This window comes from Triticum dicoccoides, chromosome 5A (assembly GCF_002162155.2).
Source record: "Triticum dicoccoides isolate Atlit2015 ecotype Zavitan chromosome 5A, WEW_v2.0, whole genome shotgun sequence".
In the NCBI taxonomy this organism is placed as follows: Eukaryota; Viridiplantae; Streptophyta; class Magnoliopsida; order Poales; family Poaceae; genus Triticum; species Triticum dicoccoides.
In genome coordinates this window covers 710,088,485-710,100,309 of record NC_041388.1, presented here as the reverse complement: position 1 = coordinate 710,100,309, position 11,825 = coordinate 710,088,485, and the positions used below count along the sequence as shown (strand labels likewise).

The 11,825-nt window shown below is 44.7% G+C and overlaps 2 protein-coding genes and 1 long non-coding RNA gene across 3 annotated transcripts; all 3 read left to right on the top strand.

The window, feature by feature from the left end:
- Positions 1-2,838: 2,838 nt before the first annotated feature.
- Positions 2,839-4,159, top strand: LOC119304374 (probable nicotianamine synthase 2). The gene has a single exon (XM_037581557.1). The coding sequence runs from the start codon at positions 2,907-2,909 to the stop codon at positions 3,906-3,908; it is 1,002 nt and encodes a 333-aa protein (XP_037437454.1). The 5' UTR covers positions 2,839-2,906; the 3' UTR covers positions 3,909-4,159.
- A 1,198-nt stretch (positions 4,160-5,357) lies between these two features.
- On the top strand, positions 5,358-6,711 carry LOC119304372. The gene is made up of 2 exons (XR_005148225.1): positions 5,358-6,062; positions 6,236-6,711. It is a non-coding gene; the product is annotated as an uncharacterized LOC119304372 (long non-coding RNA).
- Positions 6,712-10,409: 3,698 nt separating this feature from the next.
- LOC119300569 (60 kDa jasmonate-induced protein-like) lies at positions 10,410-11,532 on the top strand. The gene is made up of 2 exons (XM_037577492.1): positions 10,410-10,558; positions 10,651-11,532. Exons 1-2 carry the CDS (start codon positions 10,410-10,412, stop codon positions 11,375-11,377), a joined length of 876 nt encoding a protein of 291 aa, XP_037433389.1. The 3' UTR covers positions 11,378-11,532.
- Positions 11,533-11,825: the final 293 nt, after the last annotated feature.

The window sequence follows — 11,825 nt, the reverse complement described above, 5'->3', positions numbered from 1 at the left end:
TCGTCACCGGCCATGTCGCCCCCGCCATCGCCCAAGGCCCCAACGTGCCTACCCGCAAGCGGCAGGTCAAAGTCGTCATTCAGGGCGGCAATCCGACTGGCCCCGCCAAAAGGCACACACACCGGGCGCCGCCGCCGCTGTGCGATCTGCCCGGCCGCCGGCGGAGAAGGTGAGCAAGGTTCCAGGCGTGAAGCGGAAGAAGGTTCCAAAAAAATGGCCGCCGCCTTCGTCCACTCCTCCTGCCCCGGCGACATGTTCCTCGATGATACCGTTCAACGGAGCTGCTTCCACCATAGGCAAGGTGTGATACGTCTCCAACGTATCTATAATTTTTTATTGTTCCATGCTATATTATATTCTGTTTTGGACATTATTAGGCTTTATTATATACTTTTATATTATTTTTGGGACTAATCTATTAACTGGAGTCCCAGCCCAGAATTGCTGTTTTTTGCCTATTTTAGGGTTTCGTAGAAAAAGAATATCAAACAGAGTCCAAACGGAATGAAACCTTCAGGAACGTGATTTTCGGAACGAACATGATCCAGAGGACTTGGACCCTACGTCAAGCAATCAACGAGGAAGGCATGAGGTAGGGGGGCACGCCTACCCCCCAGGCGCGCCCTCCACCCTCGTGGGCCCCCTGTTGCTCCACCGACGTACTCCTTCCTCCTATATATATCTACATACCCCCCAAACTATCAGATACGGAGCCAAAACTCTAATTCCACCGCCGTAACTTTCTGTATCCACGAGATCTCATCTTGGGGCCTTTTCCGAAGTTCCGCCGGAGGGGGCATCGATCACGGAGGGCTTTTACATTAACACCATAGCCCCTCCGATAAAAGTAGAGTACCTATGATAAATAAAAATGTAAACAAGCAAGTTATGCTAGGCTATTTCGGCTATCACACATATTACATGGGGTACCGTCAAAGTTCGTCACGGGTGCTAATAAACAACGACAATTACAACAGCGACCTTTACATTTAAAATACCGTTTGTTGAAAAGTATTTTTGCCTTCATATTTGTGTGTTTCTTACTGACAGGCTTTATTTGTAGTTGGGATGTGCTTCGTAGGCCTTTTGCATCATTCTATAGGACAACCCGAGGCTATCGGATCTCTTAAAAACCCAATACATTTTCTAAATCAGACAAATTGAGAGAATGAACATGAAGGCTCGTGCAACTGTACATATGAAAAAGAAAATTTTACTATTTAAATTCAATTGAGCTTTTGACTTCTCAACATTTAAATGGTACATTGCAGCACTAGTATACATGTAATGCCCTAGAAAATGAAAATTCCCAACATTTAACTTTAGGAAAAGGTCAATTTGAACTACTCTGAAAATTCTCGGTCCCGAAAGTACTAATATAATTGGCACCAGTGTCTATCTGATCTAAAATACATGGCATAAATTGTTGATCAAAGGATGATTGCAAAGAATGTATCATATATTTTGGAACAGATAGAGTATATGTTACCATTGGTAGCTAGCTGTTAATTGACTGTCAATTGGCTACTGTAAAAGGCGCAGTTGTCCTGGTTACACATTTGTGCAGTTAAATTTGCACACCTATTACTTGTGCAAATATGATCTATAATACATTTTTTTGGACTTATAACAAATATTGATATAGGACACCTTTAGAGGACTAAAATGTTATAAAATAAAATAAACTTTAAAATCATCACAGGCCAAATTTTAATAAAAAATGAATGTTACAAAAAAAACTTGGCAACTTATTTCTAGTTACAATCTCACATTTGTTTGGCTCATGTTTCACAAAAAAAAAGAAATTCATCTTTAGTTCATGAAAGTGTACAACTAGGAAATAATAATCTATATTTTTTTTAACCATAAACCAAAATTAACTAAAGTTGAAGCAAACGAGAAAAGTTGTCAGGAAAAAAATTGTTCTTCGCCCGCAGATAATGAAGGATATTGGAATTCCCGAATTCACATGGGATGTGGGTTGCCACGACAGGGGTTAACCAGTTCCTATAGACGCGAGTGCAAATGTTGTTATGAAAATCCTTTGATAATCAATATACCTTATGGAATTTGAAAGGGTAGACAAATCAAAACCTGGGCAAAATTTGGTCACTACCATAACCGAGATTTTTTAGGGTAGCACTTTGAATTAACTAAATTAATAAGAGTATATATACAATGGCGGCACAAAATATCCCACGCAACCAGTAGTGGCTCGAAGCACTGTTCAAGATATCTTCCGATATTTCGATAAATCGGCCGATTTATCGCTTAACGTGGTCTGACCGATAAGATAAACCAGCCGATAAATCAGTCGATATGGCGATAAATCGGCCGATATGCCGATAAACTGGCCGATTTACCCCTTATCGTAGGCCGACCGATAAGTTCCCGATAAGCGATATCTCCAACATTGGCTCGAAGGAAATTTAAGTTCTTTGTACGGAAAAAACAAGTCATCCTAAAAAAGAAAGTAAAATTAGTCTCTAACTGTGACAATTTCTTCCCACGCAAAAAAAAAAACTTTGACATTTTCTTGCGTGTATACATAGGAGCTTTTAGATAGGAAATATCTGAAGTCGTAATCAGGCTAAAGCTATGTTGGGTACACTCTTTATTGAAAGCGATCGTATCTACATACAGACATAGAAAACGCTGTCCACTTCAACAGCAGGACGTGAAGCACCGAACAAGTCACAACAGAGGCGTGCATGAAACGAGCCTCTCACCTGGGCAGGGGCCGGACGCATGAACCGTGCATGCATGCACGCATACCTTTTCTAGCTCCACCCGTCAGCTATATACACCCCGTGCTGCCCGCTCCATTAACATCAAGCAAGAAGCTCCATCATCCACTCTCCACTCCACTCGTCTGCCTGCACTGAGGTACCAACAACACCAGTGAAATGGCTGCCCAGAACAACAAGGAGGTGGATGCCCTGGTGGAGAAGATCACCGGGCTCCACGCCGCCATCGCCAAGCTGCCGTCGCTCAGCCCTTCCCCGGCCGTCGACCTGCTCTTCACCGAGCTGGTCACGGCGTGCGTTCCCCCGAGCCCCGTGGACGTGACCAAGCTCGGCCCGGAGGCGCAGGAGATGCGGGAGGGCCTCATCCGCCTCTGCTCCGAGGCCGAGGGGAAGCTGGAGGCGCACTACTCCGACATGCTCGCCGCCTTCGACAACCCTCTGGACCACCTCGGCATGTTCCCCTACTACAGCAACTACATCAACCTCAGCAAGCTGGAGTACGAGCTCCTGGCCCGCTACGTGCCTGGTGGCATCGCCCCTGCCCGCGTCGCCTTCATCGGCTCCGGCCCGCTGCCGTTCAGCTCCTTCGTCCTCGCCGCGCGCCACCTGCCCGACACCATGTTCGACAACTACGACCTGTGCGGCGCGGCCAATGACCGCGCCAGCAAGCTGTTCCGCGCCGACAAGGACATGGGCGCCCGCATGTCGTTCCACACGGCCGACGTAGCGGACCTCGCTGGCGAGCTCGCCAAGTACGACGTGGTCTTCCTGGCCGCACTTGTTGGCATGGCGGCTGAGGACAAGGCCAAGGTGATAGCACACCTCGGCACACACATGGCAGACGGGGCGGCCCTCGTCGTGCGCAGCGCACACGGGGCACGCGGGTTCCTGTACCCGATCGTCGACCCCCAGGACATCACCCTAGGTGGGTTCAAGGTGTTGGCCGTGTGCCATCCAGACGACGACGTGGTGAACTCCGTCATCATCGCACAGAAGTCCAAGGACGTGCATGTTAGTGGACTTCGCAGCGGGCCTGCTGTGGGTGGACAGTCTGCTCGCTCCACGGTGCCGGTGGTCAGCCCGCCGTGCAGGTTCGGTGAGATGGTGGCGGATATGACACAGAAGAGAGAGGAGTTTGCCAACGCCGAAGTGGCCTTTTGACCGATCCTCGCCAGCGGACAATAATGAACGTGCATGTGGTAATTTTCCTACCTCGCTGCTTGATCGCTTGCAATCGCACGCTCGTGGTAATTCTCCTACTACTACTGATGCATTTGAATTAAGCCATGTGATGTTTCTACCCAATAAACTATGTGTGGTGTTTACACGCGAATGTCTTGTGTACACCTTGTATGTGCAAGTGCTGGGAATGATACTTTTGCTATATGTTCAGTTGCCTAAATTTTTATTTAGGTTCAGTTGATTTTTTTTCTATGTCATGGAACAACCCAGTTACAAAGGCTTCAATTAAAGGAGCCCACACCTTCTCCCCAAACAAAGAGATTAGGGTTTCTCTACCTCCCGTTGGAACTGCCGCCGGTCCACCTCATCTCCGTTGGCCCTTGCCGGTGGGAGGGCTCCGTTTTTAGATGTTTCTTCGAGTTTTGTTAGGGTTTGTGTTCTGGTCAGGAAGACGAGACGGCGGCGGCGATGAAATAAGGTTCTCCCCGCTTAGCCCCAGTCCTGGTGGTGCGCCTAGCATTGTCGGTGGGCTGTGAAGATGTGTCTTCAGTGGATCTGCTTGTCGTTCGTTTACATTCGTTTGTCCTCAGATTGTATCTTTCCGATCTACGTTACTCTTTATCGGCAGTGGTTGCTGTTCTGATCCGCTGGTCCTATGAGACCTTAGCACGACGACTTTCCAACTCTTTACTACAATAAGTTTTGCCCGGCTCCAGCAAGGGAGGGATGGTGACGGTGGCGCGCCTTCAGCTTGTTTCGGTGCTTCTAGTCGTCGTTAGGTGGTCTACGGATTTGAGTGTAACTTTTATTATTTTTTATGTTCGTTGTACTGCTATGATTAAAAATGAATAGATTGAAAATTTTCTCAAAAAGAAATAATTAAAGCAGCCCACCACGTGTAAAGAGGCTGGTTTGGTTAATACTGGACCGGAGAAGACCACACAATCCATGTATGGCTTATATATACAAGAATTAAAGTGGCTAAGCTAGCCCACACCATGTGCGTTTCACATTGTAGCCCATGCTTCATCTCTAATTGACATGTATAAGCACGTAAGTTTTGGATTTTCTTCTTTGCAACTTTTTTTACTGCCTCCGTTGAGAAATTACGTGGAGATGTCTTACAACTACGGTAGTCAGTTTCACTTTGAGAAATATCTCACCCCGGGTCCCACGCTCACCGCTTATCTCACCTCATTTTTTTTCTTTCCCTTCTTACCACCCCTTCCTCTCCCCTAACCCGTTCCGGTTTTCATCAAAATAATTCCCAGCCCTGTCGCACCTTTCCTATCCACTTCATCCCCACCATGCCGCCTCTCCGCCTCTACCTTCCGTCCTTGGCTCCGACGGGGACCGCTTATCTCACCTCCTTTTTCTTCCTTCACTTCTCGCCACACCTTCCTCTCCCCTACCCCGTTCTGATTTTCATCAAAATAATTCCCAGCCCTGTCGCACCTCTCCTGTCCACTTCATCCCCACCGTACCGCATCTCCTCTTCTACCTCCCGTCCTTGGCTCCGACGGGGTTGGCCACCTTTGTCTCCGGTGCGGCCCTCGAAAGCACCTCCTTCCCTTACACTAGCTATCTTGATCTCCAGCGCGGTGTTGGCCGTAGAGGTGGGCCATGCGCTGTCAAGCAAACCGAACATAGCGATTCATGTGCCCTCGCAAGTGACCCCCGTCCACCAGCCCACACCATCGAGGTCATCGGCGCTCCACCTGACGTGTTGCCCCACGATAACGAGAAAGGCCAAGAGCACACGCGTTGTCTGGTAGGTTGACCTCCGCACCGCATGACAGAAGGACGTTGAGCTCAAGGATGATGCGGGCTGGTTGGATGTGCTCCTCGCCTTGCTGCCCACGGTCCAAGGCGGCGCACCTATTTCTGACCAGGAGCCGGCGGTGGACAAGCTCGCATCCATGTTGTGCTCTAGCTTCACGCTACTCTTCTCCACCTTTCATGGTTCCACTATTGGCATCCGCTTCGCTTGGGCCCTTACTTCGCCTAGCTGCCACTACCTTCTACCATGCCCGTTTACCCGACCACGTGAAACATCTTCATTATGAACTGGAAGGTATTCTTTGGACGTCATGCTGCCAGGCTGTTCTCCTGACCGAAGTATTTTCCAAGAAGGTGATTTAGGGACAATTTTTATTTAGTTTTTTTATGTAATATAAATTTTTTCTGTTGATTCAGACTAAGTGGATATTAGTAATTAACTATGATACTTCATGTGGTAGCGACAAGAACTTACTCGAACCTAACTTGTGTCTTCTCATCTTATTTTTGCGATTTATTTGAAGCAGATATAAGGAGGAACATTCAACTGAACTGAAGTGAGGAGTCACAACTAATATCCTGGTTTCAGGTGACGACCCTTCAGCCATCCACTCGAATCATTTTGTTTTTTTGTGTCTATTAAACTCAAATAATATTTTTAGAACATATCCTTTACTGGTTATACCGTATCAGATATATGGAGAGAAAGTTCATATGCGCATCAGCTATTCAGATTGTTTGCAACATGACTTTGCCCGTCATTTTATTTGGTTGAGATTACCATGGGCACATCTTGCTTTGTTCACTAATACAAATTTTTATCTTTTGCGTGATGGGGTACTATCCTTAAAATGTGTACTAGGGATATTTTCCTTTGGTTCGAAGGAAGCTCCATTTTGTACAAATTTTGGTTGTACCACACAATTTACATATTGTGAGTATTTTGTTAGGAACACCTTTGAATTGAACATTTATGATATATAGCTAAGTGTTTGTAACGATAGGTGAACTGTTTTCTGGTATCTTTCAGTATTTATCTATGTTCAATTGGCTTGCACATTACCAACTGCCATCTCGCTTATCCACTGTCATCTTTTTTCCCATGAAAAACAACGCAACCATGCACACCTACTTCACGACAGGCATCGCGCCGCCGCGCCTTCTGCCTGCTAGTAACTGATTAGTCAACCAGAGCATGTAATGCGGGGAGCTCTTAGGTGCCTTCAACGCCGGAAAGTAAGTTGGCGTGCTCATAGCAGAGTTCGCTCCCCTACCCCCCTTGCTTCGCTCACCTAGTTTTTTTCTTCATTTTTTGTGCTTTTGATCTGGTAACTAGGTGAGCAAAGTGTTGCCTTGATTCCTAGCTCTGAATCCTCATATAATATCAAACGAAATAGGATAACAATACATATTGCATGACAAGGTCCACAAAACACAAATAAACATAGTTGTTGCAACAATAGTGCTAGGAATAGGCTCCATTTATCAGTAGATTCTTGCTAAATCACTTGTTAGAGTGATAAATCAGCCCAAATGACAAACCGTGAAAATAAGGCATAATCTTATCAAGAGTAGCGATAAATCGCTGAATAGGAAGATTTTTTGAACAGTGATTTACGTTAGCACTTTCTTTCTTTTTCGTTTCTTTGCCCCTCTAATTCCTTTTTGGTTTTCTGTATTAGGTTTTTCGTTTCTGTTTTTTTCGATTGTTTTGCTTTTCTGTTTTTTCTATGTATATGTTTTCTATCTTTTTCTCTTTTTTGTAGCATATGAAATCATCCTTGTGTATTAAGAAAATGTTCATCGTATATTAAGAAACTTTTTGCTGTATATTACAAAAAATCCCCCATAGTTTAGAAAAATGTTCAACATATATTAATTCTTTTTCAGTGTGTTCATCGTCTTTTTACAAAAATGTTCACCGTGCATTGTAGTTTTTTTATTGTATATTTAAAAATATTCAACATATATAAAAAAGTTCAATGTTTGTTTAAAAAATTTTTAGTGTATATTACAAAAATAGCACAGTATTAAGAAATGATTGGGAAATTCAAAAATGTTCATATTAAGAAAAATCATATGTATATAATAGTCGAAATAAAAATCGTCCAAAAAACCAGAAGGCTCAATGTTTGACGCCAGCGTGCGTCCTGTAGGAACTCTCTGTTATGTGGCGTGTGTGCAATGCATGAGTGTGCATTGCGTATTGTCTGTACACACGTGAGAGAGGGAGAGAAATGATGGGGATGATATTATTGATATGAGCGGCAATTCAGTTTCAATATGTCAATAGATGACCAATTTCTAACATGGATGAATATATATGCAACTTAATATTATATGATTGTTCTTCTATATTGTTAATTAGTGCAAATTCAATGCATTTTGCGTCAATTCCTTTTGTCATTTTTGTTTTACATTTTTTGTTTTCTTCCTTCTTTTAGGGTATATAAGGGCCATCAATTCATTCTTTTTTAAATATATTTTATAATTTCCTTTTTATGCTATTATTTCAATCTACACCACTTCCTGATCATTTGTTCCTTAGATGAATTTATATCTTAAATAAATCTTTCTTATTATATTTTCTAGTTAATGGTTTGTATGTATTTGTTTACTCGCAAGGAAAAAGTAACTCACGTAAAAAATCACCTATTTTCTTGCCTGTGGTAATGCCTCTTCTTGTTTTTTTCTTCCTTCCTCGATTTTCTGGTCTTCAGATTTTCTCCTATATTTGTGTTAGCGCCAGCTGTTTAATATTGTAATGGTGTGACACTATATAATTGTGTGTTTGGGACTTCAAATAGAATTCATTCTATAATTAATCATTAAACCATAAGTATTATTAAAGGTGCACAACTTACGCTTGTTCTAAGTATGTACAACACTGGTCTTGCCTTCGCCGCATTTCATATAGCATGAAACGACAACGCTAGAAAAAAAACTGAGTGACCCTACTAAGAATTTCAGTTGCCTGAAGTTTAGACGGTCCATGATTGATGAATTTTAGTTCACAAAAGTACCATGTATTTGTTGTCATACTCGTATGGGAGACATAGGGAGATCATTAGGCAGAGTAGGGGGGTCACACACAAGAAATGCGAGAATGGGCGGAGGGCCTTAAACACCGCCGCATAAAAATCATGTAGGACTTCATGTTGGATCAAGACAAGTGCAACTTACAACATATACGCAGACACAAACGTATAAATGACGTAGATAGTTCCTGCAAAAATGTGTAAATGACATAGAAAGAGAAAAGCTGGCATATATGTGCGGGCCAGGTACCAGACACGTTTAGGGTGGAAGACGCTCCTCTGACAGTTGAACCGACCGTTGTGACATCATAAACTTATTTTTGCACAGTCTGGTTATGTTCACCTTGGTCCTAGAGTCGTTTGGTGATCCTTTGGGAAATTTGTAGATATCGGCCCAGAGGGTTTGGTTTTTAACCTTTTATCTTTGAACTCTAGTTAGTATTTTGTTTGTTGTATGGGAATTTATGGGTCTTATCAAGTTCTTGCCCTGTAACGGGTGTTTTGATGTCGAACACCACTAGCGGGTTTTCTGATAGTGCCCCAACTCGCTCTCTCTTTCCCTTCCCCTGTGTTGATTTGTAATCAATGGAAATGGAGACGCCCGGTTGGAAATTTTAAGAGCACAAACCAACGAAACTTTGTGCACCGTCATACATTGTTCCTCTAATGACCCATAGTTCACCAACATAATAATTGGAATTGTTGTTTGTACATCTTTGCATTCATGCATGCTAAAAACCGGATTTTTTTTTGCCACCAACCAACTATGTTGTGCAATTGATTGTGTATTACATTGTTAGGGTAAGATGGTCATGCGTTGAAGCTTCTAGAGACATGGCACCGCACTAATTAAAAGAATAACATACAATATGACAAATAACGAGTTGACTGAAGTTTTGATACGAACCACCGATGTATAGGTCTGATTTCAATAAAGAAACCTTAAATATTTGTAGACAAGGAGATAGAGAAGGGAGGGGTGCGGAGGAAAGGAAAAAAATGGTGAAAAAGCTTTTACATGAGGCCGTAGATACCAATTCCACTGGACTTTCATCTTAAATAACAAGGCTTTTACCAGCAACCTAAGACACCTTACAGGAAAAATTCCATACAATAATTTTTTTCAAGAATTACTTTTTGTACACATTTGCTTTTTATAGTTTACATTGCGTGCCAATGCTAATAGTGCCAAATTAACTCAAATAGTAGTTCATAACATGCTAGTTATAATATAAATGGGCTTGCTAAAACTCAGTCGACTGAAATTTAACGAAGTCCTATTCAACCTTGCAGCATTTTGTCCCATTGCTTGCAACTTTTTTTCTGTCAGTTTGCAACATCTGTCATGCTGATTGTAGCATGTTGTCCCTCGTCGATTGTAGCATGTCATCTCACCGGTCACAACATCCTCCATTGACGGTTGTAGCAACTTTACTCGGAACGGTTGTAGTATAGGTTGTCGTTGCTTGCAGTACTGTTGCAACATTTTTCATCGCCATTCGCAGCATCTAGCACCACAACTACGCTGACGTCATTAGACTGAGACTTGACTGAGTTCTAGACAGGCCGTAATATAAAAGCTCTCCTGAACGAAAGTAAAAAAGGCAATCACATGGTACTCACTCACACATCACATCTTTGTGAAGAAAAAGGTGGAAGGTAGATGTTGGACGCTGAACGGGCATCACATATGCATGGGCGCCAAGCACGGCCTGTCAAAAAAGACGCCCATGAGTCATTTCACACTCTTCTCTTGACAATCACGCTGGTTCCATGCATTGCACTAGCCAGCACCGTTGGGCAACGCGATCAGTGTGCTGGTGTCCCTTGGCTTGCCACCCTATATACTAGCTACTGCGTACTTGATTCTTCATCCTTCATCGTTCACTGTTCTAGTCTTGAAGAGAAGAGACGGACGGATCCACCGTCAACCGACTCGTCATCCTGTTCCTCCTCGTACTTGTCCTCGCCACCAGCAACAGCGAGCATGGACACGCAGGAGCCGTTGATGCGGGCAACGTCGTCGTCGTCCGGGTCCGGCTAATCGGCCGCGGCCCGGATGACAAGACCACCGTCGCCGTGCAGAGACACGACCTCTCCTTCGCCGGCTTCACCGATGGCAGCGGCCATTGGCACGCCTTTCCTGGCCTTGAGCATCTCTTCCCCACGTCCACGACGCTCCCATTCGGCAGCAGCTACAGCGACCTCATCGGCGGCCTTGCGAACCTGCCGGGCGTGCCGCTGGGGCGGGAGGCCATGCTGGAGGCCATCCGCGTGCTCGCCGCCTACCGCCCCGGGGCCGACGTGCAGCCGGTCAAGCGGGCGCTGGCGGCGATGAAGGTTGTGATGTGCGAGGCCCAGCGGGTGAGGCCCATCAAAGAGACCCTCAACGACGGATGGGACACCGGTGCCCGCGTCGCCCCCGAGCACCTGCCCTACATCGAGCACTGGGACACCATGTCCTATGAGATCCTCCGCTCCAACCTTACGGGCAAGTGGGACGGGCCCTTCACCAAGATACTGGAGACGGAAGCCAACATCCGCAGCAAGGAGGAGGCGCTCGCCGTCGTCGGGGTGCTCCGGAGCGTCGACTTTGAGCAAGTGATTGAGGCTCACGCTTCCCCGATCTAACCTAGAGTGAACCTTCGTGCTCATATGCATGCAACTCGTCTATCGCAGCTTCTGGAGTCGATGTTTGCTTCACGTTCGTCTTAATTAGCTGGTGGGATAATATGCATGGTTTCAGCTTGCTTACACAAGTATGTTGTTTGAGGCTTTCAGCCCAATGTCTCAAGTAATTTATATTTTCAAATCTATTCAGAAATGCTAAAACTTCTGCAGTCCAATTTACTTGACCAGCCTCGCCTACGTACTAATCATGCTGCTTAAGTAGACGCTATTTATGGGCGACATGCTGAAACTCTGATAGAGATAGGAATACAACGAAAAATCACATCAAGAGGGTATTATCAATGCCACTAATTTATTCCTTCGTAAGAAACTTACTTTTGCAAAAAATTGACTACATTACCAGAATGACGTACTATTAGGCCGTCGGCATAGGCTAGTTTCCTGTCGG